A 20,578-nucleotide genomic window follows, 5' to 3' on the forward strand; every position below is an offset into this window, starting at 1 on the left:
GTGGGCCATACTCTTCCTGCCCCACCTTTTAAAATCCCAATGTACGTGCTTTGTTTGAAGCTTTGACCCCAAAGCTTAGGAATCGCAGCTTCTGCACAGCAGCCTCGTTGCTAGGTAACCAACTCGCTCCCAGCCTTGTTTCCAGAGGTCAGCATCCCATGTGCTCCAATCAGACACTAGTGTGTTTGTCACGTGTAATTATTATGGGGCGGGATCCAGAGTGCTTGTCCGCCCCACCCGGCAATGTAGAGGGTGGGCGGAACCCGCCGCTGGCTCAGGGATGTTCAGGGTCGCCCCGCCCCTGAGAGCTGAGTGGGCGGCGAGGAGGGCGTGGCCGGTGCGCGGGCCCGGGCGGTCCCTTTGGCTGGTCCTGCTTCAGTACCTGCTGCTATCCAAAGCTGCAGCCGCTGTCTCCTCCAGGTAAGGCTCAGGTGGGGTGGTGTTGTAGGAGACTCTGATCAGCACCCAATCAAAGAGGAAGGAAGATGTTTGAATGAGTTGGCTTCGCGTCCGTGACCAGCGCTCTGAGGTCTCAGACTAGGGCGCTAAGCCTCCTACGGTGCTGTGCAAGCCGATGCCTGAGGAGCTAATCCCAGGAGTTTTGCAGCCACACATCTGAGTATTACAAGACATAGTTAGAACTCAACATGTATGTGAATTCCCCCTGCGTGGAAGCTGGGGCTGTTTCTAGACACCCTTTTACTGTTATTTCTAAGATTAATAAGTATATGGAGTCTAGAGCCTAGAATATTATTCCATCAGTGTACAAGACTTACTGGTATAGATTACTTTGAAATGATTGTACCAAGAAAGCTTTAAAAAAAATCTGTTATAATATAAAGGCAATACTAACCCCAAGAAAAGATTATTGTATGCTAAGAAGATCATTAAAATACTTCATTTTTCTTTTACCGATGTATTCATATTTTGGATGCAAATATTCATAGAAGCAAAAATCTATGTTGCTAAAAAATAAATTAGAATACACCAAATATACTAAAAAGTTGCTCATGCATCATTCACATGTCACATTTATTTCATATAAATGTCTTTAACATAAATTTGAAGATATGTTATATTTCTAACTTTTTCAGAACAAACTATCCTTTAAAGAAGACTAAGAAAAATACATCTATTGTTTAAGAGATATGAAGTATTTGATTTAATAACATGACATTGTAATTGTCAATTTTAGCACTATCATATCATTTCTAGGTTACAATAACCACAAAAATAGTTAGATGCAAGGGAATTTATGAGGATTTAAAAACTTGAACTAAAAAGGAGGGAAATATTCTATACATCTATTGATTCACAAATTCTCTTATTTCGAATGAGGAGAATTTAACACTGTAACACTAGTGACTGAAACCCATAAATACTCCTTTATTCTACAAGGTGCTGCAGCACCCTAAATGCGCAGGGCTATGATTATAGCTTTATGTTGGAAGACAGAAATCTGAGGCTGTTTGACAAACTTAAGAAACTCCGAAAACCTGTCAATTGAAGAAAATTTGGAGAACTTGCTTTACTGGATTGTTTTATGGATTAATGTAACAAGTGGTAGTTTTAGCACATTAAGAGTTTTTGGAAATTTTTCTGAATTGAAATCAACTAATGATCTATTTCAAAAGTCACCCATAAAAGTAAAAATTTTTTGAGTGAGGTCTACAAATGTATATATAAAGACTAGTTGGATTTTTAACAATTATGTTGATCTGATATCTCCTTATGTTGTTTTCAATAGATGACTAAAGAGGCATAAACACTTTGGGGGAAATACTATTTGGAGTTGCCTTTTAAAAACTCCATTCTCCTTAATTTTATAATTTAGAAAATGTCATATTGGAATTCTCAAATCATGCTATTATGACAATATATAATAGCATCATGTATAGAAATCTACAAATGAATTTAGCTTAGAAAATTAATTTTTAAAATTCATCTGCTTTAAGTATAGACTACTATTGCAGTTAGGTTGCTTTTGTTGTTGTTTTCTGTAAATGGCTTTAAAGTCCTTAGCCTGAGTAGAGATGGGGCAAGAAAGTTTTTGTAATAGTTCAGAGAAGTATATGATCATTTTAGGTTATTTCACTTTTTTGTTATATTTGTTTTAACTTGCTGAGCCATAGAAGGCCAACATGAATGATTACTGTGTGGTTATTAATAAAATTATAAAATTTCTAACTTAACCTAATTTTATTTTCTGAAACATTGTAATGAAGACCAAACTAAGTGCTCCATTAATCTGAAGGATTAACATTTTCTTCCCATATTCTAGATTTAGTTGAGATTTGATATATACAGGAAGAATAGCAGTAGTTAATATTATTTGAATAACCAATGTAGCTAGCCATTTATGGTGATGCATGGAAGACTAAAACATTAGCTATGTGATTTCCAGTATATTTTCATGGATGAATATCCTATATACATCCATATATGAATATCCTAAGAATATATTGTTATTAGGACACAGGGATGGGTATCGTATTACCTCATTAACCATGCTCCTGCATTTGTGTCAGAAGCACATTAAACTACAAGTGGCACTTCCAGTGTCTATGACTACATATTGTCCTTTGATAATATCATGGCCATTATTCTTCCACGGTTAATGAGTCTGTGCCTTTGAGATTTGAGAACAAGCAATTACACGTGAATACCTAAAGAACATTTTAGAAATTCCCCTAGAGAATCTGCTATAGAAACAAAACCTAGAATAAAACTGATTTCTCATCTGACATTATTTAAAAGTTCCAAGAAGGACTCACCTCTCCTTGGGCACTGTGAAACTTTTAAATCTCTGTTAAAATCATTGTTAGTGGTGCGTGTCTGACACGAAGCAAGAACTCTCTAACACTGACTGCGAGAGACCCAGAGACAGGTTTCCAAGCACAATGTGTGAGCATTACTGCTTTAGTGCTGAAGGAACGACAGAGTGGAGCCCTCAGGGACAGCACAAACCACCACCATGAATCCTGTTACAGGTGGGGAGGAAAACCCCATGCCTGACAGACTCCAACCACACTTGACACTCCAGTGTTTGAACAACCCTCTGGGTTCTCTGGTTCCCGAGTATTTTCAGAGGCAGATGACAACTGAAGATTCAAAGTACGACTGAACATTTTAGCATGGCCAGGGCTACTGGAAGAGAACCTGCAGAAAAGTTTCAGAGACCAGAGTCTGAGAACTGTTAACACTTGCATGGGTAATGGCCTCTATGTCCTAGGTCTGCTTAGGACTACAGACTTACTACTTCCAATACCTACTGTCACAACCCCAGATGCCAAAAATGACAGAACCAAAAACTCCTACAGGCCAGTATTTGAAAAGCTTACTTACCTGAGGCTTCCATCCAAATGGAGCAGAGAACTGCAAGCAGCCGGTTAGGGACTTTTACCAATATATGTAGAATGAAAATTTCATTATCATTTTTAGAAAGATTGAAGGAAAATTCAGTCATTTAAGATTTCTAAACTTTGCCAAAAAGCAAGCAGAAGGAACATTCTGAATTTGGAATCACAGCTGGTTCTTTCCATGAAATCACACTAATCTCTATGTGAGATCTTTTCCCTTCGCAATGACAAAGATACTGCTTTTATTGCCCACCAAATACTTAAAGGGTATGGTTTGTTAGGCTATCTCCAAACTCATGGAATTCTGCATTCCATTTTACAAAACCCAACAACACAGAAACCGGCAGTAGTATGTCTTCAACATTAAGACATAGTTCATCAACCATTTGCTTTCTCAAGGTTGCCTGATAAATGTCATGTTCAGGTAAACCCTGGCAAAAGAGTCATAAAATAAATCCTCATGTGTCCATAAGGATGTGAGACCATTCAGTGCTTATTGTATATCAAATGCTCAGAGATGGGGAATTCAGAACAGAGTTCCTCAAGTAGTTTTCCATGTACTTCAACTTAACCTCTTTCAGAAGAATTCTTGACACCTTAAATTATGAACATTGTTAGAGTTCCATGAATGTCATGTGAAATAGGAGACATGTCATACTATACATGCAGAAAAGTTGTAATTGGAAAGTAAAAAAATTGATTATACAGAGCACTCATGTTTAATGTGGTATAAAATAGCTTTTATTTTCTTATATAAATATATGCACAAAAGTCTTGAAATTTGTGTAGTTGGTCAATAGTTTATGCTAATTCTCTGTATTTCAATATATATCTGAGTAAATCTCAATGACAAGTATGGTTATGCAGTGCTTTATTTTGAAATAGAACCTCACATTGTCAGTGAGCATGGCCCGCTCACCCATTTCATTACCTAACAAATACTTAAGGGGTATGGTTCATTAGACTATCTCCAAATTCCTGGAATTCTGCATCCCAATTTACAACACCCAACAACACGAGACTGGTAGTAAAATGTCTTGAACAGTAAGACATGGATCTCAACTGTTTGCTGAACTCACTCTGGAGCCCAGGCTGACTGGAAATTCACAGCAATCTTCTGGCATGAGCCTCTGGGGTGTATGGGTTTAAGTCACCTCGCCCTTCTCTCTGTAATTTTCTAATATGGAACTATGACAAACGATTTGAAGGGAATCATTTCAGAATCGAAGATGCAAGGATCTGTAGAGTCTAGGTATTCTATGGATGAGCAAAGTCATTCAGATGGGCTCTCAAAATTAGAAATGGAAACTTGTTCTAGAATGGCTCAGGCTCTGGATTTCTAGCACTCTTCAGTCCCTCTCAAGAGTTGCAAAGAGTGCTCTCAACATTGTTTTCTCCCTCACTCTAACTATTCCAGTAGTAATACAAATGTTTTGAATAGTTAAGTTTTAAATTCGTGAAACATTAGATGCATCTAACAAACAGTATAGCATGTATTTGATCTCCTTTTACAAGACTTATTATCCAAAATACTAGTCAAAATACTATTATTGTAACTTGTAAATGAATGCAATCTAAGTTTTGCCTTGAAGTCTTTTATGGTTGCAATTTGGTCCTTCAACCCAATGCATGTCCTTGGTTAAAATTTTAAAGTGAGATGTGTTTAAGTCTAGACTTGTCACTTGCTTTGGTCCTAAACAGCCTCTATAACCCTCTTACTAAACCTTCAACCAGCTGCATTAGCTTTCCTGAGAGCTTAATAGACAGTAAATCAGCATATTTTTAAATCAGAATTTCTTAGCAAGTTTCCAAGACATCTTGTGGGTTTTGTTTGTTTGTTTGTTTGTTTGATTGTTTTTTAACTAGTCTCAAGTAACTAGCCTGGTAGAGACAGGCAGGCCTCTGGGATTCACTGATCTTCTGAACTCTAGCCTAATTGGGGAGCTCCATGCCAATGAGAGACTTTATCTCAGAGATGTGCCACAGTCCTCAGGATGACTGCCAAGACTGTCCTCTGGTATCCACATACACACAGACATGTGCAGATCCACACAAATAGACACATATTTGCATATTCACATTTAAATATATTTAGACATATGGTGAAAATAACTCATTCACATTTCTAGCTCTTTGAATTGGTTTCTTGCTTCTCTGGAACCAAGTATTAGACGTAACACATAACTCCTGGGTTTTGCTGATGACATTGAAATTTACACAGGTTATTATAAGGGTTTACTTTGTGAACTCAAACCACAAATTAATAACACAGGTTATTATAAGGGGTTACTTTGTGAACCCAAACCACAAATAACCTTACTCTTTTCTACTCACCACCTAATCCAGGGTTTCAAAGTAGGCTAATGCTCCACTTATTGAGACCTATTTTTATCATCTAAGCTTTTAAGAACATCACGGATTGGCACACACTGAGAATGCTCACACAAAATGTTGGGTCAAGACATCTAAAACATAAGCTCAAGAATGACAGGAATGTAAGAGATTATTTCTTGTTCTTAAAAGATACTAGATGGATGTTTTCTGCTAAATTACTTGAACTGTTGATCTTGGTCAATACCTCTCTACCTTTGTTAAACACATAAATCATGTGAGGGAATGCTGACGTATCCCAGCCACAGCGCTGACTCATTAGAATTAGCATGTGAGCCAAATAACTTCGTTTGTAGCCAATTTCTAACTGAACTGTGCTGCCAGTCACCTGAGAAATGCACATGGTGATTAACTGATTTAGAGAATTATAAAATACTCTTTATGTTTAATAAAAGATCGCCATGAGGATAGTAGTTCTTTGGAATTATAAATACTCAAAACAAGAACATTTTACATTTATGAGCCAAAGAATGACTAAAATTAATCCTTCCAATTTTCTATAATTTTCAAATGTTTTACAACACAGTAGCAAAATGTTAATTATATAATTATTTGCATGGTTCTACTTGCATTCATATTTAAACGATGTTATGGGGTATTTTTTTCTATACCAGAAATCATCCTATTTCATATATTCATATATATGTATATATATGATACATATTTGAACTTCCATATATAAAGAAATATATATTATATATTGATTGATTTCTTTGATTAATCATGACTAATAGATAAATGTTATTATATATATACATATATATACATATATATAACACGTGCTAATTTTGTTCATTTTATTCTATAATTCTATAATATCTTTTATTATATAATCTTATATATTTAATATATGTTTTATTTTATAAAACATTCTATAAAACTAAAAGCCATAGAAAATAGTAATTTTATTAGTTTTATTGAGTGAATTAACCTGTCTAATTAGTATATATTTATTAGTTAATGAACATTTGTTTAAAAATTATTTGAAAAGTGGTGGTCAATAAAATTATAGAGTCAAAAGAATATTATATTTCTGAAATCTTATCACCCAGAAATAGCCTACTATTTTGTGTTCTGTATGCAATTTTTAATGTTTCTGCACATTCCTATACATAGATATAATTATCTCAATAATATGCTCTTTAAGTTACCTACAGACTTTTTCCAAACAAATTTACATATAATAATTATTTGCATATTAATATGCTTTACAGAAATGTTTACATTAATTTAATGGCATACTTTAACATAAATTCTTTAAATAATTCATTATTTCAAAATTGATTGTAAAATACCAAATAACTTTGAGTCAACATTTTCTTAATAGTCTGCATTAGTTTTTAACTAAAAATAAAAATGCTTATCTAATGATTATATATATTAAATGATAAATTATTATAAATTATTATCTTCTTTTCCTAAATCCCATTATCTGACTTTGCTGTCTTTATCGTTATTTTCACAATCATGTTCAGGGTTTTCTGGCTTAATATATTTAAAAAACTACAATAACTTCATATTTCAGGTTTTTGTTTTTCTTAATGTCCAAAAGCCTAGCGTTTTTGTCAAATACTTTTAGTGAGAAATTACGAACATTTTTTCAAATTGTTGTATTTATAAGGTTACTTTCTGATCTTTTCCTTCATAGCTGAATGATATTTACTCTATAAAATTGTAACATCACAATAGTTCTTCAGTTAAATGTATAATTGCTTAGCTCAGGTTTTATATCTGCTTTCTTTCCCACTGGTTTTGTTTTGTTCCAGCCTTAGTCATTGAACATGTGGCTTCATACCACCTCTGTAATACACTAGGTTTGGAACTGTTCTATAACCCAAGTCAAACCTCAAACTTGAGAGTCCTATGCTGAAACTACCCAAGTAGCTGAGATTACACTCCTCCACCACCAGGGCTGGCTATAGCTAGAGTTTTTTTTTGTTTGTTTGTTTGTTTTTTTAATTCAGTATAAGTAATGATTCTGACATGAATTTCCTCCAATTGCATGCAACACTTAAAATATATTTATAAGCTAAGAAGATTGTGAAAAAATAAAGTGCATTAGCGCGCACGTGTGTGTGTGTGTGTGTGTGTGTGTGTGTGTGTGTGTGTGTGTGTGTGTGTGAACTAATTCATGTATGAGGGAGGACCCATGCCATGAAGCACATGTGGAGATCAGGCCTGAAGCAGACCCCCTCCATTTGGTGTTAAGGGCTACACAAAGTGCACTGCTTGGCATGTGAGCTTCTGGGATTCTGCAGTCGCTTCTTCCCATCTCTCTGTAGCAGCAATGAGATTATAGGACATGCTGCTGTGTCCAGCTTCACATGGAATCTGGAGAGTTGAACTAAGGTCTTCTCACTTGTGTGGTGAATGTTTTACTAGTGAGTCATCCTCCAGCCCTTCGTTGTTGTTGTTGCTGTTGTTTTGTTGTTGTTGTTGCTGCTGCTGCTGCTGCTGCTGCTGCTGCTGCTGCTGCTGCTGCTGCTGCTGCTGCTGCTGCTGCTGTTTCGCCCATTGCTTTCTAAGTTGAGGACATATAATGAGTTAGTAACCATTAAATTCATACATTCTTTCTGGGATTAAGGCTTTGAATTTTTATCAGCATTCTCTTTCAGTGGTTCATTTCAGATATATTACTTTCAAAAAGCAGTCATCACATCAATTTTATTACTTATCTATAGGAAGAATTCACCTTAGATTATAATGTAGCCCTGAAATATTATTTTGACTGATATGATACTATTTTGTGTGTTTTATACTCATAAGTACAAATGAAGTTTCTTTTAATTGGTGACAACAAAAAATTCAATTCATATTGATATGTAACTAAACTTGCAATGACAGAGTATGTATAACCTGGTACAAGCAAGAGGTCTAAGTTTGCTAGCTGTGTTCTCTACAGGTGAATAGACAGGACACACAGGTGAAAGCTAGCTGCGAAGAAGAGGGAATGGGTTTAACCCCAACCAAGTAGAATCCTAAGTTGCTATCCATGTAACAGTGAAAATGCAAAATAATAACAGATTGAACAAAAGGGAAACAAATTTTTTAAATATGGTGGAGGTAGGAAGCCTAGCTGTGTTCATAGATTCAGATTTCATCCAGTTTGTTGCTCTATCATGCTTTGCCTATAACCTTCAGCTTGATGAGTCAAGATATTTGCTGGAGCCTCCTAAGACAGGACTAAGTTTCCAGGGGCAGATAAAGGGTGAAATGACATGGAATTCTCTCTTACTGAGAATGATAGGCATTGTGGTATTTATTATAGAAATATGTATATATTTAGTATATGGCAATACTTATTCCTTTTATGTTTAAAAATTATTTTCTCTAATATTATACTCAACTTCACAGGTGTCCAAACTTTTGCCATAGTGACATGGTGTTACCATCTACAAATATTAGGCCACATCTGTGGCTATCCTAGGGCATGTATAAGCTGCCTACCTAAAGCATTCTACGAAATGCTTCACTGAGAACATTTTCATTTGTTTAATCTGAGTTTTATGAAGCAGTGAAGGCTAGGGTGCTTTTTAGAAAGGGAAGCACAACCTTAATGAAAAGCAAAACAGTTTGCTATATACTTCCCTGCTGAGTCAAACTGACTTTCATAGAAAGTAAAATGCTCTTCTCTGAATTTTAATACAGTGCACTTACATTTTATATAACTATAGTGTATTTAGCAGGAATTCAAGATAAATTTCCTTGGAAAAGTGAAATCATATGAAATAGCTCTTATAACTTCATTGTATAGTATAGTAGCCAAAAATATCAAGTGTATGGTATATCATAACACATGCTAGATATTTTAGTGTTCTGTTAGCATTTCTGTTATTATTTCTGAGATGCAAGCATTGTACTATTTTTGGTTTTTTGTTTTCAACAGTTTTAGTTTTAATGACTTAAAGATTTTAATACAATTTTGCTGAAATTTTGAGAGATCATTCAGTTAAAATTACAATTAAACTTCTGAGAAATAGATGACTAAACATGCCTTAAATTTTTTAAACTAAGACAAAATTCTAGCTATTTGTGCAAATGATGTCACAGTGTCAAGACAATTCATTAATAACATGTCAATTTAATTCGTGTGTTATCTCAGTGGAGGATTACAATACAGTGTTTAACTCCCAGTCTGAGCTCTTGGGGAAGATTGGTGAAGCTCTTCCCCTGCACCCAGGCCCGCACTCCCTTCTGTGTCAGTTCGTCGAGCTGTGACAAACATGTTTCATTTTGGTAGAGGATAAGGCCCAAGATGTTTTCCTGAAGAAAAAACAAACCAGGAGATTGAATTTAGGGATGTGGGTGTTTGTTTCTTCTCTCTAGCAAGCTGAAGGACTGCTTTTTCCCCCCATCTTTATTAAATTGGGTATTTCTTATTTACATTTCAAATGTTATTCCCTTTCCCGGTTTCTATGCCAACATCCCCCTAAATCCTCCCCCTCCCATTCTATATGGGTGTTCTCCTCTCAGTCCTCCCCCCATTACTGCCCTCCCCACAAGAATCCAGTTCACTGGGAGTCAAGCCTTGGCCGGACCAAGGGCTTCCCCTTCTACTGGTGCCCTTACTAGGCTATTCATTGCTACCTATGAGGTTGGAGCCCAGGGTCAGTCCATGTATAGTCTTTGGGTAGTGGCTTAGTCCCTGGAAGCTCTAGTTGGTTGGCATTTTGTTCATATGGGGTCTCAAGCCCCTTCAGCTCTTTCAGTTCTTTCTCTGATTCCTTTCAACGGGGGTCCCATTCTCAGGTAAGTGGTTTGCTGCTGGCATTCGCATATGTATTTGACTGTCTCTCAGGAGGGATCTACATCCGGTTCCTGTCAGCTTGCATTTCTTTGCTTCATGAAGGACTGCTTTTTAATCTAAGGGTAGAATTCAGGAAAGTGTACAGTGTTATAGGGCTATTAACATAGAAAGCGAGTTGGACTCCACACATCAGTGCCACTGAAGGATCCTCTCAGATTCTCCAGCAGGCTTCCTCCAAGTCTACTAGTTGAAACTTTTTGGAAAGGTTGTGAGCACAAATGCAAACCTGGTACTTCCAGGTATTCCATTCCAATACTGTACCTCACACTTTACTTTTAGAAATCAATTGTACTTTTACTACAGCTCAGGAGAAAATACAGTGGAGAGAAGAAAGTTAGTGCTGTAAAAGGGATAGGCAAAAAAATAGCAATATTTCAGACTTAGTCAATATCTGGATCTGAGATGTCAAGAAAAATGGGACTGATAAATAAATCTAAATGTAGAATCAGAGCAGCAATGATGTAGGCCAAATGTTAGAGAATGAGCAGGACGTTACTTTTCTTGATCATCCTTCTTAGAGTAGGGGAAGAGCCATAGAACAATGGTTCTCAGCCCTTTCATAGAGATCACATATCAAATGTCCCGCATATCAGATATTCATATTATGATTCATAATGGTAGCAAAATCACAGTTATGAAGTAGCAACAAAAGTAATTTTATGGCTGGGGATCACCATAACATGAGGGACTGTATTGAAGTGTCGTAGCATTAGGAAGGTTGAGAAGCACGACTATAGAATGTTCTTATCATGCTGATTTGAGAAACACAAAGATGTACAGGAAACAACCCTTCAGTCATGGACTGCTATGGAAACAAGGATGTGACTGTTGCCCATCCATACTGGGCAAAGCAAGTAAGGTTGCAAGGCAACCTCAAAGGCAATAGCAAGGGATATGGAGTCGGTCCATGACAAAGTTATAAAAAGATTAAGATGAAGAGAGAAATATATAGAAGTCAGTTTAATATATTAAGATTTTTAATTTAATTCAATATTAAGATTTGAGTGTTTTATGCCCATAGTATTTAGCCTTCAAAAAATACTTTACTTCTTTTTTAAAATTTTATTTTAAGTGCTAACATTTATTTTAAATGTTAACATTGAACCTTTGATTTCCATCATTTTCTTTCATTGTGTAATCTGCACAATAATCTTCTGACATGTATGGTTAATAAATATATGGCATTTATACAGATGGACACAGATTCTGAGGTGCAAATACGTGCAAAAAAGTCTCACTGTGACTTGTTCCTTCCTGTCTCGGTTCCCGCTGATTGACTTTGACATGCATTTTCTTACAGATCAGCCAAGGATTTCAACTCTGCCCCTCAGAAAGGTGTAAGAGAGAAACTCTGACATGAAGTCAGATAAAATGAAAATAAATGGAATATGACCAGGAAACACATGTTAAATGTATTCTGGTATGACATGACAGGAAATAGTTTGCCCTTATATTAGAAATAATATAAATATTAAATTATAGGGCTGAAGTTAAAAGCACTTGTTGTTTCTGGAGAGCACCCAGGTCCAGTTCTCAGCATGCATAATGTGAACCTTACTACCACCTCCAACTCAAGCTCTTGGGTATCTGATCCCCTCTTCTGCTTCTGAGGGTACCCTCACTCATGCCCACACACACACACACACACACACACACACACACACACACACACACACACAATTAAAACAAAAATAAATCTTTAGAAAACATTAAGTACCTCTACTAGTGACTTCTGTTTCTGATAAAACACCTTAACTAAAGCAACTTACAGAGAGAAGAGTTAATTTGGATTCACAGTTCCTGGGGGTTAAAGGCTATACAGTAGGCACAATATGGCAGCAGGTGCAGGTATAGGTGCAGTAGAGACAGAAAGACAAGAACTCATATGTTCAATGGCAAACAAAAAGCACACGGCTAACTGGAAATGGCACCAGTTTTTAAAGTCTGAGATGTACCTCCAGTGATACAATTTCTCCAACAGAGCCACGCCCCCTAAGCCACCCCCCAAACAACCCCACCAACTGTGGAACTAAGTACACCGAGGTGAGCTTTCACGGGGCATTCTCATCCAAAGAGCTAAAGTAGTGCTTTTGAAAATGTCTCAGTATCTGCTTCGATATGCTCATAGAGAAGAAGGGGACAGGGGAGAGGGGAGAGGGGGTTTGTGAAAGGGAACCAGGAAGGTAAATATCATTTGAAATGTAAATGAATAAATTGATTACCAGTACATAAGACATAGCTGCTATGTGCCTCATAAACAATGTGTAACAAGTTACTAAACTGGGTTTATATGAACATGATGCACAGTTGGTGTTTTGACATGATTATAAAACATATTTACCAGATGTAGGTTTTTGTTTTAACCTCTCAAACTTTTTAGTAAGCGATTTGGTTAGCCATTTCATTACAAGAGAATGGATTGTAACTCCTACCTGATTGCAATCTCACTTCATTCTGAATACATCTTTTGTATCCTCTCCATGTATCAATACTACTGGCCATTTATTCATAGGTACTACCACTAGATGGCAGAGTTCCCAGACACTAAGTGTGCCAATTCACCTAGCAAATACTTGTCACCTATACATTGTTTGGGAGAACTTACAATTTATATCTACACAAGTAATCAACCTATGTTTCTTAATATTAGATATTAATACACCTAGAAGAGGAAATTTGACGATATGAGGAAAAATTTAAACATTTTAAAGCCCATTACTCACAGAATAGGATGAGAGGATACACACAAGAGCTTTAGGATAAATATCAATACATATTAAAAATACTGGTTAGTTTTTGTCAACTTGACACAAACTAGAGTCTCCAGGGAAGTAGGAACTTCAATTGAGGGTCGCCTCTATCATTTTGGCTTGTGGGAATGTCTACGGAGCATTTAATTTCTAATAGATCTCTCAAGAACTGCAATAAAAACAGAAACACAGGACTGCTGTCTTCTGCTCCTTGTTTGTTATTTTTCTGAAATTTAAAACCCTGTTAACCTTTATAAATTACTTGATTGTTCATTAAAACAATCGAATCTAAAGTGTTTCTAGAATGTGAGATTAAGGCCTAATATTTGATAGTCTTTTCTGGAACTACATAGCATAAATTATTTTAGTTTTCACTTTCTAATATAGGTTTGTGTTCCCTGATTCGGCTTTCTCTCGATAGCTATCTGTAAATTAATAAAACTTTCCAGTTGAAATATTTGCCAAGTATTAGCTTCTTGTACTGAACATGATTTCCCTGGGAGGTCCTGGTGAAACTTGTTTGCTTGAAACACGTTGTTGTTACTTTAGGCGCTGATTATTCTCCAGCTGACTTGATTAAAGCGCAAGCAATCTATGGCTTGGATGACTTACGTTTCCCATTGGTTTGAGCAGGATGACTGGTATGAAGGACTACAAAGAGTAAGATGTTTTTATATTGCAATTATAATTTTCTGACAGGTTTGCTCTATTTACCTGCTTTTCTTCTTGTAAAGTTCTGTTCCATCCATTTTATTGCAGACATTTCTGTAATACAAAATTCTGAGGATATGATAGCAATTTTAAAAGTAAGAATACAATTTATGAGGATAGCTATAATTGTACATTGACCAGGAACTCCCTTCCCACTTCAATGCTAGATAATTTTCTTTTTCAGTTGTGAGTAAAACCTGAAGCCTCCTGCATGCTAGATGAGTGTTCTATCCTTCATGTCTATGGTCAGCCCCCTTTACTTTTTGTATTTTGAAACAGGATCTCATTAAACTGCCTAAGCTGGTCTTGAACCGGTGGCACTCCTGCCACAGTACTCTGAGTAGCTAAGACGATAGGCCTGAGCCATCACACAACACAGGTCTAATAAACTCACAGTAATATTTTAATACTGTCTTTAAGATGGAACTATAAAATGGTAATTTGTACCTGACTCATGTATAAAAATAGTAACTATTACACACCTTTCCCAGGGACTAAATCACCATCCAAAGAGAACACATGGGGACCCCTGGCTCCAGCTGCATATGTAGCAGAGAATGGGCCTTATCTGGCATCACTGGGAAGGCAGCCCTTGGTCCTGTGGAGCCTTGATGACCCAGGGTAGGGGAATACTAGGGTGCTGAGGCAGGAGTGGGTGGGCAGATGGAGGAGCACCCTATTAGAGGCAGGGAGGAGGGAATACAGGGTTTGTGTAGAGGAAACTGGGAAGGAGGATAGCATTTGAAATGTCAATAAATAAAATAACCAATAAAAAATTAAGATTAAAAATAAGATTTATATTGAAAAATAGACCTTCTCCCATAAATAAAAATATTTAGTTAAATAAAGGCAGCTATATGTTAATATTTAGTGTTATGATACAATTATTATAGGAAAAACAGAGATCCTGAGCACACTATTGTATCTGAAAATTTTTAAGAAAATTAAAATGGTTATGTTTCAAAGGGAGTTACCATGGCAACTTGGCCCATTTTGAAAAAGTGTAGGTTAGCATTGTAATAGTAAAAAGCAAAATCTTATTTTTAAAATGTGCCATGCCATAGTGGATTTACCTTAGAAGAAATTAGTTTTAATTTTACTTTTCGATAAAGAATTTATTGATCTTTAGAAGACAACTGTGGATTTTCTTTGCATTAACTTGTGAACAAAAGAGCCAGAGCATCATTGTGAGGTTTCAGCATTGTTCTCCTCACTGCCATTCAAGGACACAAACTACTGAAAATGTGCAGTATTTCCCTTTTCTTTACTTCTTTGCATTCTGTTCTAATCACATCAGTCACAAATATCTTATTATTTTACTTCTTTTTAAAACAAATGCTCAGCAGTGCACATCTGGGGACTTTTTTTCTCTAGATAGTCTTTTTGTTTCTTCGCTTCTTTGAACAAGATGATAAACATCTCTGGATCCAGTAGCCATCTGCCTCTGAGGAAACTCACTCATAAAGTAAATTGTAAAGCATTCTTCAGAAAAGTTCCTGAGACTCAGTAAAGAGCTCGCCACCATGAATTCTGTACTTCAGTCATTGTATAATGCAGAAAAGAACAATGGGAAAATTTCAGCCTATGGCTCTTAGTAGCAAGACTCCAAACTCCACTCATTGCGCAAATACCACACTCCAATGCCACTGCCCCCTTTTAGGTGTGAGCACACCCTTAAATACGATAACACAGTCATTTCCATGTTTCAGAAAAGATTCTCTTTAAAGTGCAGCCCAGAAGATGATAGTATAATTTGGGGTCAAGAAAGGATTGATTTTAATAAAAATGCTTTTGACTTAAATGTATGTTATTTAAAGTGCCTTTGGAGCATCACATAGAGATTGTAAGGGCTGAAAATATTTCCCTTTCCATCTCTATATTACTATGGGTCTTTGTAACTAAACCAAGACATTAAAAGAAGGATTTTTCATCACAAAAACAGTTTATCCTTTAAATTGGCCATGTCATCTCTGTGAGTTTGGGCTTCTTCTTGCTCAGGTCTCATTAATTTGTATACAGACACAGATGAAATGAAACTCATAGTCATTGAGGAAAACCAGCACATGAATGTATGTTTTCATCATTTCTAAGCATCCAGTTTATTTTCCAGGTTGTGTATATGTATGTATATCCTATATAACCACCATTGTAAAGGTTAATAAGTAATTAATTGAATTTTTGACTTAAAAATTTCAAACTCAAAATGTAGAGTTTGAAAATTTACATAAATGTGTGAACTTAATATTGAAAGCAGTAAGTTTACACTTGTACTATTTATGACATAAATAAGTATATATAAGTATACATATATAAGTATACATATACAAACTTTGCTATTATAATTTTTTTGGCATTACTGTAATTCCATATAATTTATATTTAAATTTTATATACTCATTTTATAATAACCCTACACATTCAAAAGTAAACATAATGACCTCTCAAAATCTAATATGTAAAATACTTCTAGGGCTTGTTTTCTGTCTCATTTTATCCACTGACTGTCAAAGAGTACATTTCCCATAATCTCTGTGTGTGTCTGTGTGCTCACATGCATGTTTTGTATCTAGGGTTGAAAGCAAACTTAGAACCCAAGTTAACAAATTGAAAACAATATCCCTGTTGTCAGCCACTAACAGTGTCAGCTGTATGTATGTAGCTTCACCAATACAAAGGCTTTCTTCCTGACCCCACCATGTCTTCATTGCTCAGTGAGCTCCAATGCTTAGCATTTCTCCAGTGAAGTGGGTATGTCATTCCTACACCAAAAGGATTGCTTTTCTCGAGGAACACATGCTTAGAGTGCACACGCAACAGGAAGCAGTAAGGGTGAGGAGTCTTTCCTCTTCCATCTGAAAAATGCTACTTGTCACAGTGAAAAGCTTGTCCTACATGGCGACTTTTTACAGTTTACACTTAGAATCATAAAAATAGCGTTAAAATGTTCCTTAGGTTGGATTTTTTGTTTGTAGTGATGTAGAATCATTAATCATGCTGATACCAAAATAATAAAGGCTTCTGGGATTTCATTTTGTCTCCTTAGTAACAGATTTGCCCGAATAAAATTTATATAAGTCTTTCCATTTTATGATCCTGTTGAAAAACAGTCTCTTTTTCTTAAGATTTATTTTATTTATACAAGTACAGCATAGCTATCTTCAGACACACCAGAGGAGGGCATCAGATCCTATTAAAGATGGTTGTGAGCCACCATGTAGCTGGGAATTAAACTCATGACCTCGAGGAGAGCAGTCAATTCTCTTAACCACTGAGCCATCCCTCCAGCCCTGAAAAATCAGTCTTACTGTTCCAAATATTAGGATTTATTTGAATACCCAATATGGATTTTGTAATGCAATGGTATTGATTTTTTATTGATACATGTTATTTTAAAAAATCACTCAAAATTATGAATTTTAAGAAATAAATTTTATTTTCTGTTTATTATTTTAATAGGTGGCTTATAAAGAGTATTCTGTTCAAAATTTTAAAGGGAATTAAGATTGGGGATGGTGTACACATTTATCATGCTAGTATACTTCAGATAGATGCAGGAGAATTGCTGCAATTTGAAACCAGACAATATTACATAGTGAATTTGTAGGGCCTTCTGGACATTTTAACAAGACCCTGTCTCAGAAAACCAAAATATAAATAAATAAAAATAACAAATAAAGGAATGCAATCTACTGTTTCTTAGATTTGCAAAAAGTATTTAAGATGGAAGACATACTGAATTTTATATACCAAGAAAGAAATTCCAATATTATATAATTTTTGAAAATAAAAAAATGAGGATATGGCAAATGGTTCCTTCTATACATGAGTGGTAAATAAACTATGCTATATCCAAATAAAGGAATATTATTTTGTGCTAAACACCTCTAAAATAACAGCAAGTTATCAAAAGAATTAGGAATTGGTCCCTCTATTTAGCCAATTGCACTAGCATAATCTGTCGTGGTACTTTGGAGAACTGAATTTTGGAAAACTGAATGTTTGGAAAAGTAAAGTCTTGCAACTTCCATGGAGAATGATTGGTTGTAAAATATAAATTAATTCCAGTAAGGTTGAATTCTTAACACAGAAGCAATTGCCTGCCTGCTACTTCAAATTTCAGGGTAGAAAGCTGTGCATATCTTCCAAAATTAGATTTTGTGAGGCAGGGTGGGCCTTTAATGTCATGTATTGGTTCTGAGCAGTAACTGCTGCTTCAGAAGGATAGGCAGGGAAGAAACCAGCACATTGCACCTGTCCTGTGTGTTTGGAAGCCCATGTCTTCCTATCTGCAGCTAGTTGAAGAATAATTAAAGAGTTAATTTACTTTACTCATAGGCTTCCTATAGTTTTGTTTTAACATTGTTTGGAGACATTTTTTAAAGTCTCAAAATTTAAAGGCAGCATATAAGTAAAGAAAATTAGAAAGTTGATATATATATATGCAATATATGTATATATTATATATATATGAAGATAATGGCATATGCTTAAACAACTCTGAAGCACATAAGTTTACATCCAAAGTGCTGATCTTTGATAGATAAGCAAACAAAACAATAAATGAAAACATTAACAAAACAGAAAACACTGGACTAGGGAGAACCTAATTTTCAGAACTATGAAATCATCTAATTCAAATGTCAGGGTTTTAACCAAAAGTATGAAGTCCTAACAAAGAGGGGTAATAAGCGTGTAATCCCACCTACTTGGGAGACTGGGGCAGATGATTCACACATTCCAGTTAAAGGCCACTCTGGGCAACTTTGTCTAAAAACATAAGGACAAGGGCTCGGGCCAATGTAGCTTAGTGGTAGAGTACTTACCTAGTGTGCATGAGGTCTTGGATTCAATCCCCCAAACTGCAATACATACATATATACATACACACACACACACACACACACACACACACACAAGGACTTTATGATAACTATTTTCAAGGTATCCAAAGTACTAAAAACGACATGGAGAAGATCAAGAAAGTAGTATATGGAGACCATGGAACCATAAAATAATTGGAAAACGTAGTACTGTGGATATCAGTCTCATTAGGTCCATAGACATGAGTACAGAATAGCTCATTCAGCAACTGCATATACATTCTTCTAATAAAGAAGTTTCCCAGGTTTGGTATATTAGACAATGTAGACAATGTACATTCTCTAATCATGCTGAGAGGCAATTTGAAGTTGTAACAGTTAAATTATCCAATCTGTGTAAATTAGGCAATAGCCCTCTTATAAAAGCAATACATGAAAATCAGAAATTTCCAAATAATATCAGATGGACTTAAATACAAAGACAGGGCACAACATATGGGAACACAGGATGCAATGCATGCAGAAACAAAATAGAACAAGTAGCCCTAGATATCAACCAGCAAGGAAGATCTTAAACCACAATCAAATGTTATACCTTAATGTAAAGAGAAAGTGAATCGACTGTATTCAGTCAAAATATAACATAAATAGCCCAGGAGTGTTATATGAAACAGAGATGGGAAAGGTATTAGAGATACCTCAATGAATCTAAAAAGTATTCCCTGAAAAGAGGATCATGATGGACAAATGCAAACCAGATGAGTAAGAAAACAAAAGAGCAGGGACAACTTATTAACATCATAAGCGAGTATCAAGATATTGCCATAGAAATTAAAATTGTTAAGAACAGTACTAAAGATAGCTGTACCCAAACAAATTGAATTAACTAGATGAACTGAAAATTTCATAGAAAAAGAAAACCAACCAGCATCACACCCTGAAGAAACATAACTATAAATAGCTCTATAATTAGTAAGTAGGTTGAATTAATAACCTAAAGCCTTCCAACAATCAGGCATAATGACTTACTCTGACAATCCCCACCCCTACCCCAGAAGCTGAGGTATAAAAATTGCTGCAAGTTCAAATCAGGACAATTTTTCTAATTATCATAGTTTCAAAATTATAAAGTATCTGATACATAGCTTAACCACAGATGTAAAATACTTTTTCTAGTAAGATTACACAACAATACTAAAAGAAATCAAAGACAAATAGAAACACATCTCATGCGAGTAAGACGACAGTGTAGGGTTTAAATTCAGTACATTCCCTACCAAAATCTAAATGGTGTTTTTATTTTTACAGAAATTAAAAACCATCCTAACATTCATGTAGAATTACAGGGGAGTCCTACACAGAAAAATTAAAAATCTTAGAATAAAATCATAGGAAAGAATTCACAATGATAATAAGGCACTGCCTTGTAATTACATAAGAAACACAGTCATCTAAAGAAAAAGGTGACCATATAGGAGTTCATTTTAAAAAATAAGTTTTGTGCATCAGAAGAAATGATCAATATATCAAAATGTAGCTTCAATAAACAGCCATCCAAGGTTCATGCTGAATTCTAGTTCATAATCATACCTGGAATAGAGCTGGTCTTCATTTCACATTCTTGGTTTCTCTCCTGGGTACCATTTGCTCTTTTGCAGTTCTCCATCGCAGAGGGTTATTGACATGGTTTCTGTTAATTATCCATTTGACAGACTCCAAAATCAACTGGCAGATGGTCCT

At 35.5% G+C, this 20,578-nt stretch overlaps 2 protein-coding genes across 11 annotated transcripts in view; both read left to right on the top strand.

The window, feature by feature from the left end:
* The window catches only part of Erich1 (glutamate-rich 1), a gene marked incomplete at its 5' end in the record, with an annotated part of 52,793,804 nt that overhangs the window by 14,246,956 nt on the left and 38,526,270 nt on the right, over positions 1–20,578 (top strand).
* Wdr17 (WD repeat domain 17) overlaps positions 340–20,578 on the top strand; it is a 120,611-nt gene continuing 100,372 nt past the window's right edge. For 9 of the 11 annotated variants that reach the window (NM_001447115.1, XM_087588879.1, XM_087588873.1 and 6 more), the window contains 1 exon segment: positions 340–420. Coding sequence is in view for 2 of the 11 variants with exons in the window: in XM_087588874.1 (XP_087445000.1) it covers positions 13,902–13,967 (66 nt within the window). In the remaining 9 variants the exon portion in view is untranslated. 11 annotated transcript variants of the gene reach the window in all.

This window comes from Rattus norvegicus, chromosome 16 (assembly GCF_021556685.1).
Source record: "Rattus norvegicus strain SHRSP/BbbUtx chromosome 16, alternate assembly SHRSP_T2T, whole genome shotgun sequence".
Lineage (NCBI taxonomy): Eukaryota > Metazoa > Chordata > Mammalia > Rodentia > Muridae > Rattus > Rattus norvegicus.